At 30.3% G+C, this 25,479-nt stretch overlaps 2 protein-coding genes across 2 annotated transcripts in view; one reads left to right on the top strand and one right to left on the bottom strand.

Annotated features, from left to right (window-relative positions):
- Window positions 1-25,479, bottom strand: part of LOC117237065 (histamine H2 receptor-like) — a 362,177-nt gene that overhangs the window by 322,129 nt on the left and 14,569 nt on the right.
- On the top strand, window positions 12,159-12,902 carry LOC117237041 (caldesmon-like). The gene is given in 1 exon segment (XM_033500627.1): window positions 12,159-12,902. A coding segment is annotated over 1 exon segment (744 nt).

Below are 25,479 nucleotides of genomic sequence, written 5' to 3'. Positions count from 1 at the left end.
TTTCTTGTTCAAAACTTTGATTGAGATAAAGTAATTTTTAGCGATAACATTTCCCTTGATTATGCCAACATTTCACGATTCATCTTAACATCAGTGTTGAAAATGACAACGTGAGTTCGCGCTCGCCATCCATATGCAGATGCGTTAGTTGTAAGAAATAGTAACTTGAAGATAGTCCTAGTTACAATCGATAGATTTAATCGATAGGCTTAAGATGCCTTTTTGTTTTCATCCCTAGTTTTTGTAAGCGCGTGCAATAAAGGTTTTCTTGGCTCAGAACAGCGTGATAGATTTATCCATTCAATAAAATAATAACTATTGTGATCCTACCTCTGAGTATAGAAATAACAACAATCAGCTACAAGAGTATGCCATCAAAAATACGTAATGTCACCTGAAAAACTCAAGCTAACCTTTTATCGAAAAAGCAAGTTTTTAGAAATTTCTTATATTGTGTTTTGTAACCGATTGAAAACTGATGAACTTTTATTCAAAATATTTTTTTATTAGACTGTCGGAAATGCTTGAAAAAATCATGGCAACAATTACGTGATACACCATGTACATTGTCACAATGGAATCAAAGTGAACCGAATTTGTGAATCAATAGTACTTAAAATAAGAGTTTGCTGACTGTAATTGCGTCGTTGTTGACGCAAATTGAGTGTTGATTTTTCTGTTTCTCTTTCAATTTCTTTCTATGTATAATACTTGACATATTTAAAAGAAATTACATATGAATCTCGATTAAATTATTATTTTTGTCTTACAAATACAGCCCATCCCCTTTGGAACGATTAAAATACATATATCTTTTTAAATTGCTTTATTGGTAATTCATGATTGATAAAAGTGTTTTATATATAATTTATAAATTTGTTTGCTGCCATTAAATGTATATGTATTTTATAATGTGTTAGAAATTTTATATTCTATCAAAAGTATAGATATTTTGAAAAAATACTACTGTATATACTATATGTCATTTATTGTACATTTGTTTGATAATACGATGGACATTATTGCTTGTTCATTTTATTTATTTCTTAATGCATCAGTTTCAGAATAAGGAATTTCTAATCTTCAATCCGAAGCAAGTTATAAACTGTTATTATAAAAAAGGAAAGGCACTTAATTGATTAAAAAAGACAGCTTAGTTTATATGACTAACTATTACTAACAAACTGAATAATCTTCATTTTATAACAGTGATATTAATCATTTTCCATTAGGTCTTACGTCTTACAAAATTTGGAAGTATTGATATTATTCATTCAATATGCATATACAAACAGTAAAATGTGATTCACATTTTATAAATAAATAAATAACATGCTTCTTTAAAGGTATTTCCATACTATGAAGCTACTGCATGAAAAAAACCTCCTATTATGAAAATATAAACTGTCTGTCCAGTGCAAAAATTGCTGATATACATGTAATAAATTTATCTACCATAAAAGAGATAGGATAATCTGAAAGGATAGAGTCATTTCAACCCCCTGTCTACAAGGGCTAACGTAGGTCTGTGTACTAACCCTTCCAAAGTAATATGTGATATTCCCTTCCAATTACTCAAGTGACTTGCTCTCCTCTGCTTGTCAAGTACCCATAAGTAATTAAAGGTCATCGCTGACAATGTATTTATAACAGTATGCTACTATTGCATAATATCAAATAATTATCGAACACAATATTACAAACATAAGTGTATTAAAAATAAGAACATAATGGATAATTTTAAATACACCTACGGATGTTGCATTTACTTTAAACATATAATTTATTGTGCTGATTCGTTGATATTTGCTATTTACGACTCCAAGACAAAAGTTTTAAGCAAGCTTAAAAAATCTAAATTATCATCGAGTACAAAATATAATTTTGTAAGTTTAACTCATCAAAACAATATTTAATTAGAGAAACTGGTAAACGTGAATATAAAAATGATTTGTTTTTTTTGCCTATTATTATATCAGATCATTAATCCTGCGACAGTATAATGATATAATAAAATTTAAAATGAACGATTTAGGAAATTATTTGGTATTTCATTATCGTCAAAATTACTTACGTTTCTGATATCAAATATAAAAAATACATATTTTTAAATTTTATCATGGATTTATCATGGATATCAATAATCACATTACATATGTGACAATTATAATACTATAGTTGACTGAAACATTATGAAAGAGTATAAAAAATGGCCTACAGTACTAAACACTTTAATTTGTCATTTAAAAATTATTTATTCTTACAACCAGTCACCTTCATATGTGTTAGTAACCATTTATATTTACAAACCGCAATAGTTGATAATAATCAAGCTGTAGACATTCTCATAAAAAACCCTTATCTTATACTTTGAATTATAATGAATAAAACCATATTTCTATTTTAATAACATTTTTTACTATAACAATAAAATTAAATAAGTTTAAATTAAATTAAATAAGTTTTCTTCAAATGATTAAACACAATACTCTTATAGAATAGGATTAGCCATCTAGCTCGTGTTTAACATTATGTCTGATAGCAAATAATAGCGAAGGTTTTATCGCGTGTTAAATATAGGAAAAGTACGAAAGAAATTTTTTACTTATTTCCACATATAGAATAATCTACTGTCGATTATTTACTCTTATTCAATCTGGAATAGACCAAATTCAAGAATACTTGGCGAATTTTTAAACTTTTTTTCCTTTCAAACGATTTTCTCGAAGATAAACCGACATATGAAAAAATTGTATTCTATGTATATTTTCGACTTGTTTTTTCCACATATCTAACTGTCTATCTTAACTGTCTTACACTCTCTTAATTATCTTAACTGTGTCACAGTTGCTACAACTCTATATGTATATACAATATACACGTCTACGTATATATGTATGTATATATTCCCACCAGATCCACAATCGTGCCTTAGCTAGTAAACTTGAAACTTTTCTTCTACCACCACCTTTTTCTTATCATTCCCTGCCGTCTTTCTCTTTACATTTTATAGGTACGCTACCACGCACCTGGTGTGTCGTTCAAACTATCATTCATTTTGTTTACAAATAGTTATCCTTTTATCTATCTGGTAAATTTATGTACGTTTAAACATTCATGTTCTCGTCTATCGCGCTACAATATACATATTTACATTACGTTTTGATATTCTCAAAAGACACCTAGAAAGTGTTTCCTTATTCATTACGATTAATTCAGCTTTCAAAAGTACATTCTTTCAAAAGTACATTCTTTCAAAAGTAATATTTTTAAAATAGAGTGTATTTAATATTTCTAAGTTTTATTAAAATACTGAGTTCTAATTTATACGTATAATATTTTGTTTATTTTATTTTGGTAAGTATTTCAGTATAAGTAAATAAGTCAAATATTTCATAACATTTTATTTTAGAAATAAAATATGCTTAAAATAAAGAACTATATTGTACAAACTTCAAATATTACATGTATTGTGTACTATTTAAATAAGTTTAGAAAAAATTTGAAATAGTAAATCAGAATATTTATTTATTGTTATATGATTTATTAGTATTTGAACATTTATCTTTGTGAATATATTATGTGTTTTATGAAAAACTTTTTTAAATTTCATTAGCACTGTACTGGAAGCTGATTCTCGTGATTATATTGGTGAAATTCAAAATTAATTCGAAAACGTATATAGATGTTCCTAAAAAGTAATAGACTTACAAAAATGTTTATATGTCATTTAATAAAAATAATTATCCCTCGAATTATTAAATATCCTTCGAAATAATTCCCTTGAGAAGCTATGCACCGCTGGGGGCGATGCTCCCGCTCCTGGCAACGGTGCTGGAATTCTTCTATTGAAACTGCTTTTAGTTGGTTACAACCTTGTTGGCGCTGGCCACAGTTCCAAAATGATGTCCCTCAATATGGCTTTTGATTTTTAAGAAAAGAAAAAGACCATGTGGCCTTAAGTCTGAGAGGTGTGGAGGCTGCGGAACCACAGCAATACGTTTGTTGGCCAAAACTTCATTTACAGAAAGTGCAGTGTAAAATACTACTCGATATGTCACGGTTCCATTTCCGTAATGCGTCACTAAAATACACTTTTATAAAACTCGCTGCGAAATCACTCGTGTTAGCTGAATCAAGTTGAAATTAATACTGAAGGCAGGGTAGTGATATTATATCTGAAATAGCATCGCTGTATTGATGTGATGTTGCGGATTCCCGAGAACTGAAATCAATCTCATTACTTTCTAGACACATCTCGTATATGAATTCCAAGATATTCCCCGCAAACGTAATAAAACGTTACTGAAACGTATATGAAACGAGACTGAATGTATATATGTATGTAACGTGAATATGTAGTGGTCTTAAACATACATGTAAATCGTATAATAATTGCTTAAGATGATTTCACTAAACGTAGTTGCTAATATAGTGAACAATTTCACCGTTCAAATATTTTGGTAATCTTTTTAAAATGTATAAATACATACCTTATAATTTACATATACATTTTTTAATTCTTTTCAAATATAATCAGTATTAATCACGATAGTCGTATTTCATTATTGTTATTATTTCTATACTCAGAAGTAGAATCGCAATAGTTATTATTTTATTGAATGGATTAATCTATCACATCGTTCTGAACAATATAAACCTTTATTGCACGCGCTTACAAAAAGTAGGGATAAAAACAAAAAAGCATCTTAAGCCTATCGATTAAATCTATCGATTGTAACTAGGATTATCTTCTAGTTACTATTTCTTATAACTAACGCATCTGCATATAGATGGCGAGCACGAACTTACATTGTCATTTTCAACAATTATAGACTTAATGAAATTTCACAAAATTTTGTATAATACATAATATTTCTATAAATATTAATTTTATATTTTATACATAAAATTATATTTTAATTTTATATGTTATATTAAATAATATTTCTATAAATATCCACGTATTTTTGTCAGTCACTATATGCTAATAGCAGTGTGCAAATATACTATAGATAGTATGGATAAATATATTTCATAGTTGTGTCATTCACATATGACCTTTATCCACCTAACAGGAACAAAAATCAGATTCTTTAACCTTTAACTTCTTCGAAAACCAATAACCATTCCTACCGTGAAACAAGAAATCAACAATCGAATGCCCATCTTACGATCGTGCAAATTAACAATTACACGTAGTAAATGGCCAAGAACAAAAGTACTCGCAGCGTTATTTCCAGCAAGAATTTCGAGCATTTTTCATTTCCGGCAATTCACGTAGCACGAAGAAAGAACATGTGACGTTTCAAAAGAGGAAAACATAAATATCCTAGGGATGTTTAAAGAGACATCTGGAAAACAATAGATTTCCTACGGTGAATACATACTTAGCTGCATGAACAGAACCGAAATCAAGTTGAAGATCGTGAAGAACCACTCACCGGAAATAACGCGACTGGGTTTCATTTGGAACTTCCACTCGTGACGATTATATTAATATATACCTCGTATTTTTATTATAATTTTTTATCAAAGCTGTAAATATCCTATATTGATATTTGTCCGACTATATTCATAAAATATATTGACAAAATTGAACTGTTAAGACGAAAAGTATCAGTCTCCAGTCTATGCTTATGTAAATGTGTTGCATATATATAGAAGATTATACATGAAGAGACGTGAGAAAAATATACAAATATACAGGTTATTCCATTGGAAGCTTGACACGTGATTATCTCCCAAACTATTTATTATTCCAAGAAATATTTCAAATAAAAATCCGCATAATGTTGTTACAAGGAAATCATGTTCGCCTCAAAGCAAAGTAAATTTTACTTGAAACTTTTTTTGCAATACTGAATAATTTAAGAGATAATTTTATTACGTGTAAAGCTTTAAATGAAACATCCTGTATATAGGCATTTCTGTCTTAATAAAATTCAACTCTAATTTTGTCAAAAAATCTTAGATATGTATATATTTCTGTAATTGAAATATACCCAAGGAAGAATTACCAATGTACTTAGAAAGGAGGATGAAGTGGTAGGACAGAAGAATACTGGCAAGATTCAGATATGAAAACGAGACCAAAGCGAGGGAATACTGGAAAGAGGAGGGGGAAAAAAGACGCAGACTATGTAGAAGGAAAGAAGAAGACCTGAGCCATGTAATAGAAGAATGTGAAATAACGGGAGGACCAAAGGACATAGAAAAAACGCTAAACGAGACTGGAGAAGGTTTAACAGAACTGAAAGCAACAATAGAGAAGAGAAGGGCAAACGACAGGAAGGATGCACAGCAAGGAGGCTAGAGACCAAAGTTGCAATAGTTTTTAGTCATTAGTTGTTAATTTGTAGTTTCTAGTTTTAGTTTTTAGAGATAAAATAATTAAGGGAGTGCAATAGAATAGAGTGGAAAAGAGTGGAGGTAGACATATAAGAAGAGAAATAGACATAAAAGATGTAAAATCGAAAGTTCGTGCAAAGCCGAAAAGCACGGACTAAGCAATAATAAATAATAAATAAATAATAATATATTTCTGTAATTGCGAAGACAGAAAATGTGAAGCCACTTATTTTAAATGATTTGATAATTCTGTGATAATTGTGTTAGACCTTGGGTCAGCGTGTACACAAAGTTGTAATCATGATAAAAGAGAAAAGAAGCAAGTGTCCGGATACTACTAAACGGGAGTGCATGGTATTTTCACTCAAAGAATTCCTGGTAGCTGCAATCTTCGAGCAAAAAGCAACCGTTGTTGAATACGCAGTACACTGTTCTCTGCGAGCCGTTCTTCTTCACCTGTTAGCCAACGACATGGAAACTTTCTTCGTGACAATTTGACGTATTCACCAGGGCTACTCGGCTTTTGTTGCCTTTTTAACCGTGCAACACGAGACGCGCTAGCTGCAACTTCGCCGCTCTCGACACGAACTCCAGACTCCAGACGTTCTTTGAAGCTGCCCGGTCGAGCTGCTGTCGAGTGGAAATCCATTGTTTCTTTTTACCACACGTTCTCGTTTTTCGATTTACGAGGGCTGCCGCTCCATTTTTTTATTTTTTTTCCTTTTTTATTTATTTTGCCAGGAACGAGCGACTAGTTGGCGACTGTCCGAGTTCCGGTTGTGTCGTCCTGATAGTTACATATATTCTGAATTTTACATCTCTATTTTTCGCTCGTTGTCAACTTTATTGAAATCAGTCGTTTGACTTCTAAACTTTTATAGTATATATGTATATTGTAACTGTGTATATGTATATTAACGAATGTAGTACCAATCTAATTATGTATTGTACCTGCGTTCTTAAGTATTAACGTGTTTCGTTTTATTTATTTATTTATAAATTTATTATTATTATATTATTTAAATATATATTTTATTTATAAATATTAACATATTTACGGATCTAGTGCTAAACGTTATAATACACTCAGACTATTAAACTGTTTATTTGTCATGAAAAAAATTATTTTTAAAAGATGACAATTTAGAATATACAGAAGAAATTTGTGAAATTTAATTGCAAGAATTATAGGAGAATAATAAATTTACTATTATATACCGACGCCCACAATTCTTTCATCTGAATTGAAAATAGAAAATCCAGAGGAGTCTCCTAAAAATCTGAACCTAGCTGAGGAATCAACTCATGAAATGCACAAAACCAATTGAAAAAATGTTATTATTCTAATTTTATTATTCATGATTGATGAGACTTTTATTACAACATAGTACAAAATAATACATTAATAGATTATCTATGTCACGAGCTTCCAAACAAGATGATAATCCTAAATATTTGTATAAGATCCTAAAGATCTTTGTATTTTGTCTTATTACGTGTTCTAATACTTATGAACAAATATATATACAAGTATAATCAATACATATGTCGGAGATGAGGGAACATTGGGCCTTTCTTTTGGAATTTTGGGAAGATCCCCGATACTTTGGTCTAAACTGTTTATTATAGCTGTACTTGAATAATAGAACTTAGAAGTAGTTGTTGTGATACGATCTGATTATGTTCGCCCGAGATTTGCGACAGTGGCCTTGGGCTCGAGATGACACAACTGGTCGCCGAACGTAGCCACGATCACGGGATGAACTTTTTTACCTAACAGAAGAAGTACCAATATCGAGGGACACGCGCTGTATTAACAAACAAGCCCCGGGCAGGAGCAATGACGGCTTTACGCGGGTCTGCCTAGCAACGGCGCCTGGAATTTTGTCGATATCCCCGATCAATACGCAATTGACAAATGTGATCGTATCAGTCTTTTATTCTTGTGATCACCTTGGAGAGTTTACACGCATCGTCTTGTCAGTCAGTCAGAAAGATACCGTGCGTCACAGCTAACGTCACTTAGTGTTTCAAAATATATTCTATTGTACAAAGAGTTTTCTCCGTTGGCCGTGGATTCGTTATTGAACCTAAGAACATTGTCTTTGACATCAAGAGTGTCTAATCACCACGTTTGATTGTCAAACTCTGTTAAATCAACATTTGTACATATAATTGTAAATATAATCGCCATTGAACAGCAACGATGGCTTGTCCTAATGAAGATACGTTACACGCCCTAAGTCGAACGTCAACCCGACATATACAGGGTGGTTGGTAATTGGTGGTACAAGCGGAAAGGGGATGATTCTACGCGAAAAAAGAAGTGGAAAATATAGAATAAAAATTTTTTTTTTTTAATTTTTCCATCGAGACAACGATCTACAGTGAGATCCGTTATAACGAGACGTGATAAAGTGCACGCGTACCGAGCGAAAATTCAAAGTCGATTTTCTCGAAAACAAAGCCTCGAACGAAAAATTTTTATTCTATATTTCCGACTTCTTTTTTCGCGTAGAATCACCCCCTTTCCGCTTGTATCACCAGTTAGCAACCACCCTGTATATAGAAATTCAATATAAGAAACCAGTTTATTTTCCTTCAAAAGAGAGGAAAGTATTGAATTTATAAATGAGCTTTTAAACAGTTTTCTTTTCTTAAGGGTTTCTAAAGATTGTTAAGATTTATCTTCATTCTTCTAAGTATTCTAAGACTTGTGACCTTATGACTTATGTATATAATCAATCAAATTATAAAGCAATAGTTTCCAAAGTATGAACATTATCCAGTCACATAATACATCATGCATAAGAATTCAACTCGAAAGATCAATTTCCTTTCCATAAACAAAACAAAACCAATCAAATACATAATCGACCTAACATTATATATTTAACAGTGCTATAAAACAACAGTTTCAAAGGTAGAAATTATCGAATTAATGGAAACAGCATGGACGACCTATCCGAATCTCATCGAGACGTCATTCGACTGCAAAAATGCCATTACCCGAGGTTGTGCAAGATCGAAGAGCAATGGTAATACGATTCCAGACTCTCGTCATTAAAAGCGAAGAACTCTCGTTTCGCGAACACTTGCTTGCTTGAAAGTTCCGGTAATGGCGACAGCCGTATGGAAATCGTTTGTAGATCGTCCAATAAAGATCTCGGGGAACAAGAAGATATCGGAGAAATTACTCATACATGGGGAAACACATAACTTCAAGTGAAACGCGTGTATTAAAACGGCCTGTAGGAAGCGCTACGGTCTGATTTGCGTAAACGACTCTTTCGAAATTGCTAAAGTCCATGACTGTAGGAGCGAGGGGGTAGGAAGTAAACGTTACTCTCGCATTCTACTGTAAACGATGCACCTAAATGAAATTACCCATTAGAAATTAGATCGCAGCTCGAGAGGCGTTCTTCTGCGTCTATGTCCGACCAAAATTTCCACGCTGAGATTAGTATAGTGCGAGTATGTATATACTGACATTTAATATTAAATACATGTATACGTAATACGTAGCGTTTTAGTGGCATTCAGTAAGAAGCGTAATATGTAACTCTGTAGTTATTTCGAGTATGGTACACACGCGGATGTATACTGTGAAACGACAAAGGACGTGTAAAGTCAAATAGAATTTTTAGTGGAATGAAAGATTTAATCTTCTTTTACTAGAATGTTTTTGCTACACTGTTCGCATTTATGCATTTACGCGTGTAGAGAATGTAAATGAAAAGGTGAAAATGTAAAGAAGGCACGTAATAATGTATACGTAAAAAATATACGAAATATGCAAAGCAAAACATTTGTGGCGGTACTCGACCACGGAAATTTCCAACGGCTTCGCGACACAAAGCGCTATACCTTCAAAGCGTAATGTACCATCGATATCCCTACGATTCTTTCGCCGAATATTCGGTAGAATGCACTTCTAATAAACGCGCGCGTAGTGGGGATATCGAGGGGCAACAAAGGAAAGAATCTGTTTGGTTTTGAACCAAAAGAGTCATTCTGCCCCGAGCTGCGAAGTGCGAAAGGTCAAGCGTAGCCAACACAATTAGAGAAACGGGTTATTGACTCCTGAGAGTTCAGCGTTGATCGTTACTTGTTATTAATCGTTGTTAAACGTTAACCGTTGTTAATCGATAATCGTTGTTTGTTGTTAATTGTTAAGAGTTCGATAAACCTTATTGTTGAAAATCAAGGATATTTCTTGTGGGCACCTCCATCGACGATCACCTCACATTCTTTATGTTTATAGGTAAAACGATTTTTTATTTGGGTTTCCGTTTTCTTTTTTCTTTCGATTATGTCCGTATAAATTTGTATGAGCATCTCATTTTTCACTACTTGACGAGAGTTCATAATAAATAATTCTCCTTTAATCCCACTAAATGCAGGGCAAAATTTATGGATCGCCAGATTTTCCATACAACTTAGTAATTAATCACAGTGCTTGATTTTGTCTGAAATTTAAAAACCAATAATGTGTACTTAAAAAAAAACTGTTTACTGCCGAAATAATGACATATCCATGAGATGCTATAGTACAATAATAAATGAACGAAACATAAGATTTTCACATTACGTAGCGTTAAACTTGAGCTCTTGTTTCTCTGAATCGAATCTGCAATTCCTTTTAAAGAATAAGAGCATCGTAAACGAGTAACTACAAGTAAAGGTCTTTATAATTTTTTCAGGCAAAGTAGAGGATTTTACAAGATCTTTAAATAAGATATAAAGCAGAAAGAACTTTTAACACGAATGAAACTTTAACGCTGTTTTCGTGGTTTTCAAACTATATATTAAATCCATTTTAGAATGTGGAAAATATAAAAAATGAGTGTCATGAAGTTAAAACCTCTTTTTATATAAATACAGAGATTTTTTATACGCTCTCTAAATAATCATTTTGCAGCCAATTTTTAACGCAAAAGAAACCTTTGGGCTATCATGACCCCTGTGATTCTTATTTTAGATTTATTTCAAAAAAGAGAAATAGGATGAAGGGATGTTGAACTAATCTTTTTTGTAGCTGTGGATAGATGGGAGACATTTTAACATATAAGGAATGTTATTTCTTATCTTTTGTTACTGAGCAAGAGATCAGAATCTGTTGAAAGAAGTACAAGTTTTTCATCGCAAGTTCCAGTTAAATAAATATAAAATATTATTTTCTTTATATGTACCTTATATATTAACTTAGCACAAAATTTATATTTTCGTGTTATTAAATATTTTGTGATAATTGCTCTTCATAGAACAAACATATACATGAGATTTATATGTATAGTCTTACACAAACTCTATACATGAAATATTTGCAATTGAAAGATCGATTATTTTATAATATATAAACATACAAGAGATTCTCATTTATGTTAGTCATCAATAACTAAGATTAATAGTGTACTACTCATAGCATAAAAGTCTTCTCAAGATCGATGAAGCAAACATATCAAATTATTTTACGCAGTAAATAGTGTCATAATTTTTGTCTAAATTTACATACGTGTTTACGTCCGTAAAAAGTGTGGAAATAAGCTACATAATTTTTACAGAGAAATTGTTGAAGTGCTTTAAAATAATTGACTGAGCTACTTTATACTGTTACACAGACATTGTAAAGAATGAAGTAATAACCTTTGCATTTATAGAGTTAACTAAGATCAATGTTTTATCTATGTATCCAAACAATTAGTAGATAAAATCCCGTGTAATAGATCATAGGTAACAACAAGTAAAATCTTAGAACACTGCTAGAGAGCGTGACGCTGTTTGGAGCAGAGGTATGGGGCTGGAACATGGAAGAAAGACTGGATAAACTACAAGGAAGATATGTGAAATGGATATTAGGCTTAGATACGACAACACGAAATTATATACTGATAGAAGAATGCGAGATAATAGAAATAAAAGAAAAAGCATTAAAAAGAGCAACGAGGTACGAAGAGACAGCTCTAGAATCAAAAAAGGAATTAGTAAAGGAGTGTATAAAGGAAAGAGAGAAAAACTGGGGAAATGGTCATGAAGGGAAAAGAGCAAGAAAGAGAAAGAAGGGACTAGAAGAGGAGAGAAAGGGAGGGGCGCAGATAGAAGCAGGAGAGGAGCAAGAAAGGATGACAGCAGACCAAATCATAGAAGAAAGAAGAAAGAGAGAAGCAGAAGAGAGGGGGAAAAGGATAAGGGAATCCAAGTATAACATACACTACAGAAATATAGCCAAAGAAAAATTATCAAAGTACTTAGAAGGGAGGATGAAGTGGTAGGACAGAAGAATACTGGCAAGATTCAGATGTGGAAACGAGACCAAAGCGAGGGAATACTGGAAAGAAGAGGGGGAAAAAAGACGCAGACTATGCAGAAGGAAAGAAGGCCTGAGACGTGTAATAGAAGAATGTGATATAACGGGAGGACCAAAGGACATAGAAAAAACGCTAAACGAGACTGGAGAAGGTTTAACAGAACTGAAAGCAATAATAGAGAAGAAAAGGGCAAACGACAGGAAGGAAGCACAGCAAAGGGGCAAAAGCCCAAAGTTGCAATAGTTTTTAGTCATTAGTTGCTAATTTTTAGTTTTTAGAGGTAGAATAAGTAAGGTAGTGCAATAGAATAAAGTGGAAAAGAGTGGAGGTAGACATATAAGAAGAGAAGTAGACATAAGAGATGTAAAACCGAAAGTTCGTGCAAAGCCGAAAGGCACGGACTAAGCAATAATAATAATAAATAAACAAGTAAAATCTATTATTAATATTTAGTAATCAATTTTTGAAATATAAAAGTTCTCTATAGAATAGAAACGTATCTTCGCATAAAATGTTCCTTCTTTGTTTGTTTTATTACAGAAAATATAATTGAATTTTTATTTATTTTTCAAAAAATTTTACTAACTTTTTACATAATTTACATAATCTTGAAATCCGTTTTCCCAATTCTGGCTTCAAGCTGGAGCAGCCGTATAATAAATAGCACGATCGATGTGTTTTCCACATCCGTGAATACGAATACGCGATGTCGTGGATGATATATTTCTCGCGCGGACTCATTGCAAATCACGGCCAATGTGAACGACATATTTTGAAATTCAAATATTCTCGCCATTGACTTCTGCCTCTGTCTGAAACGCAGTATATACCAAATACCAATTACGTAAAAGTGAGCGATTACTCTTGATGACCATATTTCTGACAACAAATATTTCCCAACTTTCAATTAAATCGATAATCTGAAATATCGATCACTTCAAATTAAACAAAAATGAAAGAAGATTGTATCAAATGAACGAAAACCCTAAAGTGACTCGTTGTGAAGTCACACTCAAATATGTTGCAGTTTTTGAAATATATCGGTATTTTTAGTTTAATTTAACGTAACATATACTCTAGCCTGTAACTTTATGTAATTACTGTCATGTAAGTAACATGGGTGCTAATGCAACTAAAAAAGACTAAATAAAGAAAAGAAAGAATAAACATAAAACATTCAGAAATATTTTAAGACTTTGCACATTTGTAATGCATGATATTTAAGAAAAAGGGGCTATTTAAATAATAAATATTTATATAATGTTTTTATTTTTTTATATTAATTCTCTAAGTAACAAGAATGTAGAATTTGTCTTCTTAATCTTATTTATTGAATATTTATTACATTTTGAAAAGTATAATATTTTGAAACATCTTTGAATGTTTTTTTTCAAATTTAACAATAAAATTTTGAATAATGAATTTTATTCATTTTTACAATTAAATATATCTTCATTCATCCTTTTACTGAAAGACAAAGTCTTCTTTGTAAAATTTTTAATAATTCTTCATCTCTATAAGATGCTTACTTTATCAAATAAAAGTGATATGCTTATAAATATAAAAAAAATATTTGCATCATAAAAATAAAAAAAATTGTCATTTCTTAAAATAATCAGTTTATGAGTATACGTATACTTCATAGTTAAACATCTTTTACTTATCTTATGAAAGTCCACTATGTTATGATCAAAATTAATACGATAAATATTTAGAATTATTATTTTAACAAGGCCTAAGGACGATATTTAACAAATTATATTTTATAAAAAGCAAATATTATTTTTAAGAAATTATATTTTAAACATTAATTAAATTTTAAATATATTAATTTCTATCAATATTATATGTGTATATTAATTATATTTTACACTTTTTAAAATTATAGTTTCCAAAAATTTGGTTAAGGAATCCATTAAATCTTCCATCAAAACCAAAACGACAAAATTGTATTAGTACCATTATGTTATATTGGTTAAAAAGAGCGAGAAAAGCAGGTTACAAAACTTTCCCGGTTTAGACCTTTTAACTCTCAACTAGTCCGCCTAATTTGGACAGACGCGTACAGACGATATTCTTTCAAAAATTGACGGTCCACGGTACTTCTGAACAGAGTTTCTCAAATATTTCGTTCTTCTGGAAACGTTTCAGCTTGGCTACAAGAGAAATAAACAAATTTTTGCGTTAGCAGAAAATTGCATTTCTATCTCGTATGTTGTTGATCATAGAATAAAGAAACGAAAGAATAAATGCTTCCCCCCGTGAAATGCTCTTTTTGGATTATTATTGTATGAAAGAAAGTCATTAGAAATTAAAAAGAAAATCTATATGGATGTAAAAGCGCCAAATCGACACTATTTTCGGTTTTGCTCAATTCGATAACCCCATAAATTGCAGGCAAAAATATTGTTATGTTTTCTTTGATCTTATCTTCCTTTGTTTCATTTCTTCCTAATGTAAAATTTTTATATACAGTGACTTGAACGTTAATATTCGGACATTTCATGATTCCTTAATATTATTTAATTTCTCTTTCTCATTTAAGAAAAGTATATGTATTAAATAAATAAAATATATGTCTCTTTACGAAATACAATATTTTAATGTATATGTATTTTAATATATATTGAAAAGTTATTAACATATATTAACAAATATATTGAAGATAATTAGAAATTTGTTCTAATACATTAAAGTCTACTAGTTAACTATTTTAAATAGATATATACAACAATATTTCAAACATTATAGTACCTGAATATTATTGCAAATCACTGTACTGAATTTCTAAATCAGTTGTCTTATTTACTTAAAAATATTTTTGGATTATTTATAATTTCAAGGAAGGTTTATTTAGTAAGGTTTGGGGTGGACGAGTGAGTTTTTAAATATTTGGAACTGGTAGAGTTTGAGGATCTCTGAGTTTGAAGAAAACAGGCCAGGTGTGACTACAGTGCGTTGAAAAAGGGTGTCTGCTCGACAGGGACTAACCACGCTAACTACGGTACAAAAATGAACAAAACAAAAAGTGGGTCGAAGTCCACTTGAGAATTGAAAATAGACTGTTCTAACTTCAACAATCAAACACTGAGTAGTCACATGGTACTCAACACACTGTTCTTTACAAAGCAGAAGTGGAAGCAGAAAAATATTTGAGATACATTATATACATCAAAAATATTGTTTACATCGGAGAAGACATCTTAAGATGTTGAATAACAAACATACAAAAAATTACGTGTTGTATATCAGTTGTGAATGTAACGCGGAGAAAATGAGGTACAATCGTATTCCTCTCTTAGGAATTCAAATCTTAGAGGGATAAATATAGCGGAAATGAGTCCACAGTAATACCATAGAAAAGGACGAAGAAAATAATGGAGTTGCATAGTACGAAATAAAACGAACACGGAAGGTAGTAATAGTAACTTCAATAGAAAAAGGAGGAATGCAGACTCTTCGAAATACGAACAGGGAAGAAAAGCGAAACAGAGTTAGACTCAGAAGAGAAAGAAAACGAAAATCTGATTGTGGTAAATGCTATTAGGATTGCTAACGGTGGATTGATTGAAAATCATCGACCGAAAACAGTTATAATTATCTTCAAATACAGCATATTTTTAATATAAAAGTATTATACACTTGTTATTATATCGATATGATGATTTAATTTATCTTGCAAATTTTATAATAATAGTAATTTTATTTATTTTATTCTTTATATATTTATATATTCTATACTTTCATAATAATACTAATAATAACAATTTCATTAGACAAATAAAATATATTTTGACGTAGTAATATTAATGAAAATTTTCTTTACTTTAGTAATTAAGAAGGTGCTGTATATTTATGAATATACGTGCTATATGAATATGAAATACGATACAAATAAAATACATTTTTAAAGTGAAGTATATTCTCTGTAAAAGACGTGCGTGTGCCTCAAATATCCGTTAAATATCATGGTACATAATTTCCAAACGTTTCCAAACACGATCAGCTGTTAAAATAAATTATAATGGATGCAACGTAGAATAAGGTAACACGTGTATAGCAAACGTTTGCAATATCCCTCGGTAAGATTAGGCTTTTGATATGTATTAATTTGATATTATTTGATATTATTATTGTATTGTATTGTATTATTATTGTATTGCATTATATTGTATTTGATATTAATTGATATATATTAGGCTTTTGATATGGCATTATACATTTATATAGGGTGGTTGGTAACTGGTGGTACAAGCGGAAAGGGGGTGATTATACGCGAAAAAAGAAGTCGAAAATATAGAATAAAAATTTTTTTTTAATTTTTCCATCGAGACAACGATCTACAGTGAGATCCGTTATAACGAGACGCGTACCAAGCGAAAATTCAAAGTCGATTTTCTCGAAAACAAAGCCTCGAACGAAAAATTTTTATTCTATATTTTCGACTTCTTTTTTCGCGTAAAATCACCCTCTTTTCGCTTGTACCACCAGTTACCAACCACCCTGTATATCAGTCTTAGAGAGATTTAGCATAGCTCACAACGTTTTGAAAAAAAATTTGCTAAAAAAGCTTGCACGAAAAAAATTATCAGATTTCTACAAGCTAATTATAAGAATATTCCTCAAGCTACTCTTAAAAAAATTTTTTTTTGTTAACTGATAATAAGTAATTTCTAAATAACATTGCAAACTTTTGTAATAAGATATATATGTACCTTAATCCCTAGCAAATTATTATTTTATCAATGTAAATTTCAACTATTTCATAAAATTCTACTTCAGGTATAATATCAAGAATGAACTAATTTAAAATGTACTTAGTTAAAGAAGATTTATAGAATTATAAAATTAAGTACGTAGATAAATTAAAAGGCAAATTGAAACGCAAATTAAAAATCTATTGAATAAAAAGTGTTAAACAAAATATTTGCAAGATTAAAAAAGAAATAAAGTAAAATATACATTACATGTTATTACACATTATGTACAATATGTATATTTTTTCTCTTTTTTTATTATTTAATTTGTGCTTTACAATTTGTCCAACTGGACATCTGGTAAATACAATATGTATATGTTACTCTGTTCTGGCGAGGAAGTTAGTACTTTTCCTTGAAAATCTCGCGGAAATCCCACCCGCTTAGTTAGTTTTATTTAGCCTAGAACCATTAAGTAGCCGTGGGTCGAAAATTCTGACTTCTACAGCACGTGTTAACTCTACGGGGTGCATAATGATACGTTTCAAGACATTCTGTACTTTCGTTAGAAAAACGGAAACAAGGAAAAGGACAAATATATAAATCAGGCACCCTTATTTTTAATATTTTGTATGTACGTTATTTCAACCATTTGATGAAACTCATTTTATTTCCAAATCGTTAATTAATATTAAGATATATATATTTATTTTTTATTCTTTTTATTGTTAATTCTAGCTCCAAAGACCATACATGGACGTGGTTTATATAACCGTTTTTCTTATCGCTCACTCCTTCTCGTCACGTCATTCCCAAACGTATAAATCTATAAAAAGCATACCTATACTATATATAGGTGCATATAATCTATGCCTATACTATTTCATAGGCATTTCCTACAACTAATATTAATATTTTGTTTATGATATTCAAACAATTAATAAATAATATCCCTCATAAACCCTCATACCTCATAATAGATAATAAGAATAAGATCTATTTTTTTAATAATGATAGATAAAGTTTCCCAGAAAAGACATGTATTTACCAAATGTAAAGTACAAATTAAATAATAAAAAAAAAAGAACAAACATTTTACACGTAATATACGTTACTACGTCACTCAACAAAATAAAAAATACTCAAAATGCTATAGAACACGAATACCTTAATAATCAGCTAATTTATACTAGTCAGAGTTCATTATATTATGCAAGCACAGTAAGTAGTTTGTCAGAATCCACCATTTAGTTTTAATACTTTTTAATTAATTTATGTTATTGAATTCTGTTTTCTAACGTTATGATTATAAAAGGGAATTCCAAAAATTTCGTTAATATTTCCATGACTATTTCTTCTCCCTTTTGCATTTTACAATTTTATGAACTTCCGAAGAAACCGAGGTATCTATAGCATTATAGTAAATTATCTCTTTTCAAATCACAAAAATGTTGCTTATGTTGCTGTTTGTATAGTAAACTTCTGCAAGATTACATTAATATTCCAATATACGTTTCACATCTTGATAAAACAATATATAATTTACTTTACACTTCTCAACAATGTTCTCATTTGTATAACCTTTATGCATTATTTCTCTGTTTGGCCGCTAATGGATTGATCTGGTAACTTGTGACTTGTACAATGTTGCCAATAATATTAGTTTCGCTAGTAATATTATCATTAGTAACATTAATATTGCTAGTGAAATTTTACAAGTTAGCATGCAACGCAAATAAATGCATAATAGCATTAGATTTGGCAATGAGGCAAATAAAGATCAGTAAATTTTACAAATTACAATTCAGCTAATTTGACTTCTCCATTTCATGTAAAATTGTAAGATTATAAAATAGAAGTTTAGAACGTGTTATAACTTCTCAATTCACTATATCATTAATTGATAAATCATTGTGCACGGCGGTATAGTATTTAATATAGTATTTATAATATTAATAATTAAGAATATAAAATAACAATACATAATAATTATAACATAAATATTCCTTCCATTTCATGGTCTTACTCAATTCACAAATTCTATTTCTTTCCATAAGTAAAATCAAATTCTTATTTCTTATTTGTTTCTATACTTCGAGCGGTGCATTGTTCAGCGACCAGAAAGTGTCGCCGGACGTGAGGTAAGAAATTTTCAAAGACAATATGTTTTCTATAAAACAAGTAGCGAGACTTTATAGAATCTGCACAGAATAAGCATCCGGCGCGAAGGAAGACAGTTGCTCTTGCGGCTCGGTTGTTTACAACGGAAGGATGGTACGTGCGTCCCTGGGCTTTGGCCAAATGTCTTTATTACCTCACTGTTCTTACAGGCCGCAAATACGGCAAAAGTAACTTTTCCTTACGTTAGTTCAAACGTAAGATATATGAACATGGAGCTCAAAGGATATGTTAAAAAAGAACCATAAAGACGAAGAAACTACAGTTACATTGTTACTTACGCTTATGTCAGCCGAGAAAAGTTAAAGGAAAAATTTAGTAACCATCAAATTATTACAGTTTTTCTTTCGCAGCACAACATCTACAAAGTAACATAAGGGATTTATTTCCAGAGAACGTCATATATCAGTAGATAATTTACGGAACTTGTATTTTTATTGCTAAGGACGCAGCCTTAAGAATAATTGTGCACGTATTGTACACCAGTAACCTGTATCTAAAGTTCAGTCAGTTTATGAACTATTCGTAGTGCTTAAATTCTGGTACGAAGGCGTGCAGGGATATTGAAAGAAAGAAGTAACATTTTTCATTTTTTCAGGGTAAAACTAAGGTTTCTTTTAGAGGTAAAACTATTTTTGTATTTCTGTATTTAAAAGAGTACTACAGATTATACATATATGTACATATAATATACATATGTATATGCATATAAAAATACACCAAAATTTCTATTATTCATTTTTCCACAGAAATACAATAATTACTGTACACTGAATACAATAATTCTTTTCTTTTAATAGATAATAAAGAAAGTTTATTCAAGAATGATTAATATAGTTACAATTATTATATAAGAAGTTTGGGATGTTGAATGAACAAAGTAGTATTTTATAGTATGTAAAAGTAAAATTATTTTCATAAGTCTATGACCAAATGTAATTGCATAGATAATTAAATATAATACTTTTAATGTGAGAAATAATTAAATTTAATATGGTAACACTGGTGACTTCTATCTGAATAGCTTTAAGAGTGCTTATTAAATACACATTAAATAAAGTAATTAATGTATCTTTACATTATAATTATAAAAATAATTTACGTATACCTTGTTAACTTTATCACAATATTTACCACATAATTTTATCTGAATCTTGGAGAATCTAGCATATTTATAAAAAATGCTAATAATTGCAGAAGAGTTAAGATAACCTGGATATATTAAGTTATTATTGTATGAGTAATTAAAAATTAGTGTTATAAAAGGTTTTAAATTCTATTATATAGAGTAATTACAGCTGGATTATTTATAATTCTTCATGAATAAATAAGAAAAAGGTATAAAATATAAATAAAATCTTTTTGAGGTTTATTTTTCAAGGAAATCCAGTTAAAAATTGCAGATGTATGCAGTTATAGTTAAAATACAATAAAATACGGTTTATCAAGCGGCACATAACATTGTGATGTATAATGGACATACATCGTACATATAAATACATATATGTGTATATAATATACATGCATATATGTATGTATTTAGAGACCTACGCAACGTTCACACTTCTGAATTTACACAAAATACGTTGTCGACAATATGTTATTGCGCCAATTACAGAATTGTTAAAACAAAGTGTATATGCATATTTTTCACTTGCATTATTTATCATGCGTAATATTTTGCGCTAATTGATTCAAATTTTCAGTATCTCTATTGTAAGCTACGGTTTTAAGATGAATTTACAAATAAAAATCAAGTGACATAAAATCTGAAAATTTTCAGCCAAGTGATTATTTCTTCACAGCTAATTCAATATTTTAATATTGTTCGTTAAGAAAGTTACTTTTACATACTTTCTAGTTGAAGCATTCTAGGTGAAGCACCGTCATGTTAAAAACATTCTCAAAGTCGAGTAGCATAAATCTTAAGTGCATACATATGTCGGAGGCAGGTTGGCATTTTGGGGCGTTCGATGAACCTCTACTTACTTTACCGTCGCGAATGTAACCAATCTCTATCAGTACGAATGTGGACACTACCAGAGGCTACGAGTAATGGTAAGAGGATGGTCGAGATGATGGTGACAACGAATTCAGGTTCGATAACGAATCCACGGTCTACGGGAGGACTAGTATCAACGTGCTACTGGATTCGGGTAACTTCCCGATAACTCAATCGGCAATTCGTCCAACGACTCACTAACCAACTGACTAACTCTAACTCTCATTCTAACTCTCTCAATCCAAAAGAGGCTGCCCTTATATACTCCTGTCCCCGCTTCTCGGGTTAATCTTTGTTTTAAGGAGAGCCATATCATTTCATTTCATCCTTCTCATCATCATTTCATCAATCATTTCATACCTCTGTCAGGTACATGTCCCTCCCGTGACAGTGGTTACGTCCGATGACCTGCCATGTCACTTCGAGCCCAAACCCATCGTCATAAAGTCAGATTGGAACATTAAGACTATTTCTTATTTTTATTACATAAGGGCGGCTATAGTAAAAGTCTGGACTAGTGTATTGGAGTTTTTCCCAACATTCCGGACGGAAAATCCCGCTGTCTTTCTCTCTCCGACACATATATAATGAACTTAAAATTTGAATTTTTTAAAAAAGCAAAAATCCAACGGAAAAACGGGACTCTACATCCTTCTCGTATCTTTTCATAAAGGATTACCTCATAGCAGTTTATAAGTATGTGACGTCAAGCAGTTAATTTGAATTGCTTTTAATTAATTTGTTACTTTTAGAATAAGCGCAAAGTATTTGTTGGAAAAATGAATTTCTCAATAAATTTATATTACTTTGCAATCCATAAAATAAGTAGAAAACTTGCCATTAAGAATGTCGTACAAAATTGATTACAATAAATTTAATAATGTAAAATTTTATAAGCATTCTTTGAATTCAAGTCTCACTTTTAATAAAATATGTAAGACGACTGAATTGATTTAATAGACAAGGTCATTCATAAAATAACATTTACAATATTAATAATGACAAAATTTCAAACTAATTATAGAATAACTTCAAAAAATTGTAAATTACTCATTAGAATATTATGTGTTGTTAGTTAATAATTATAATAGGAACAAAATTACATAAATTGTTTGATTTATTAAAAACGACTATCATTAACTTCAGTTGCATAAAATTTAACATTTCTTTTGAACAATATACAGAGTGGTTGGTAACTGGGTGGGGAAAAAAGAAGTCGAAAATATAGAATAAAAATTTTTCGTTTGAGGCTTTGTTTTCGAGAAAATCGACTTTGAATTGTCGCTCGGTACGCGTGCGGTACGTTATAACGGATCTCACTGTAGATCGTTGTCTTGATGGAAAAATTAAAAAAAAAAAATTTTTATTCTACATTTTCCGCTAATTCTACTTTCCGCTTGTACCACCAGTTACCGACCATCCCGTATATTATTCATCAATTTTTAATTGATATTTCTTTCCTTAATGGATGACAAAATACAGTGAAAAATATAGTGAAAAATATAGTAAGCAACGATTGTGTTTAAGTTATTCAAACAGTCTTCATAAATAATTCGTTTAAAACTCTACTGCACCCACCTTTCTTTGATCCTGAAAAGCTGCTGGTTAAAAGATAAAAGATCCAACACACCGTAGCACAACTTTATAAAAGTTTTTGTCATATTTCTTCTTCAAGATATACATATGGTGAACCACGTATCAAGAACTTTACGTGAAATCGTACAGCCTTCGATGCTTTCCAAGAAAATATGTAATTTGAAACGTATTCGATGATTTATCGTGTACGTTGTATTTCATCCTATTCCGTAGTTCTTTGGAACTCTTCGGATAATATTTGTATTATCTTTATAAAAGATGTCTTCGAAGTAAGAAGTACCTTTATTTTGAAATTTTACGTATAACAATTTAAGAATCTACAACGTCTCTACAACTTGAAATTTTATACATTTAGTTCTTAAATATATAGATTTAATTCAAATCATAATAAATATATTAAAATTGAAAAAGTAATATTTTTTTATTATTTCTTAAATCATAATGTTAGAAATTTAATGTAATGTAGATAGTTAATATTTATTTTAACTCCATTCAAAAAGAAATTTGCCAAGTAATATTTACACATGAATAACATACGTAAACGCATATCTATAAATCGAAGAATTATATGTTACTAATATATTTCAGTTTTCCGTAATAAAATTTCTTATTATAATCCTCTTTTTTATAATAAATCTCAAATAAAAAGACTTTTAGAAATACAACTACATCTTAATTTGTAATACATATATTACCTACGGAATAATGCTTATTTATTTAAAATGTAAAAGTATAATATGCCCCAAACCTATTCTATTTTCCATTATACGTATAATTCTCTAGAACGTTCTCAACAATATCTGCATTATCTGCATATAAAATCGCGGAGAAACATATTTCCAGCGAGCCACCACTTGATCTTACTGGCGGAAATATCCGATGAAACCTTCTTCCCTCTCTTTCGCATCTAGATTAGTAAATAATCTTCTCCACTTCGTTTTTATAGCCAATCGTATCACTTGTTCCTTTCTTGTAGTCATGCATACAGTACTATACCCGTAAGTAGAACAAAGATAGGAAAAAGACATCGAAAAAGGTACCAATAAAGAAGTACAATCGAAGTCCAAGTATCAGCTTGTACAGCTGGGCACAATGTTCGTATTACACAACGTAAATATTCGGCTTGAAACAAACGGCAACTATTTAAAGCAGACTACGAAATCGTATTTCAAGGATCGCCAACGCCGCTGGCGTATGATTGTTTTAAACCCAAAATAGAAATTTCACCATGTAAATATGCTGTAGACACGTAAATAGATATTTATATGCGTACATATATATAGATATGTATACATAACTATGTATATATAAATAGCGTTTACTTTTGTCTTCTGCAATACATTTTTATAATGCCTTGGAATTAATACATTTTCTCATGACATAACCTAATTCGATCACACATTTGGAATTATTGCATTTCAGTAATTTTCATATTTTTAGATGAATAAAATTTGTAAACTAATAAAATGGAGAGAAATGTACGTATATTTACGCGTATATATCATAATTACGATTTACCGATGTGTTAATCATAAATGTTCTTCGCAACATAGAATTTCCATACTTCTGCTCATATTTTCATCATTTCTATGCATACGACAGGTATCACAGAAGCAGTCGTTTGTGCAGAAATACGTATTATTACACACGAGTGCACGAGTGTTTGACCACTGATGCATTTCCATTGTTCACATTACATTATTGCTGCAAAGTTCAATCGAGATATTTTCGAAACAGAAATTGACAATAACATTTAACATTTACGTACAATTAAAGAAAACATTAAAAGTTACTCATCTAAAACGATTAATTGTTAATAATGAATATTATTAAAAAATTATAATTATAATAATAGGGTCTTAAATGCTTTATTAGAAAATTATAACAAAAATACAGAAATTATACATTATAAATGACAAAATGACTGGATTGTTTTTCGATCGATTGATGTTTACTGAAGTTCTTGCTCAAAATGTCATCCGTTCTTGTAAATACAACACTGACAACATTTTTGTGCAGAATCAAACAAACAATCAGTCATTTATGATTTTGATATTCTTGTTATAACTTCGTAATAAAACATTTACAACCCTATGTTTATATAACATCTTTTTCTTATTTCTAATCATAGAATATGCTGACACCGTTTGATGGAATCAAGATGAAACAGGCTGTGCATTTAATTCTAGTCATAATAACTAAATCTAAATTGGCGAAATAGTTTCTTTGAACTACTTTTTAAATTATAATATTGCAAATTTAATTCAATTTAGATATGAAGTTTCTTTTAAATAGAACAAAAATTAAATTTTCATTATTATTAGACTTAAAGCGAAAAGGTTGATAT

The sequence above is a fragment of the Bombus vosnesenskii genome, unplaced genomic scaffold (assembly GCF_011952255.1).
Source record: "Bombus vosnesenskii isolate JDL3184/JDL3185 unplaced genomic scaffold, Bvos_JDL3184-5_v1.1 scf7180000013355, whole genome shotgun sequence".
Taxonomy (NCBI): domain Eukaryota; kingdom Metazoa; phylum Arthropoda; class Insecta; order Hymenoptera; family Apidae; genus Bombus; species Bombus vosnesenskii.
The sequence above is the reverse complement of the archived record's forward strand: the minus strand, read 5'-3'. Positions and strand labels throughout refer to the sequence as shown.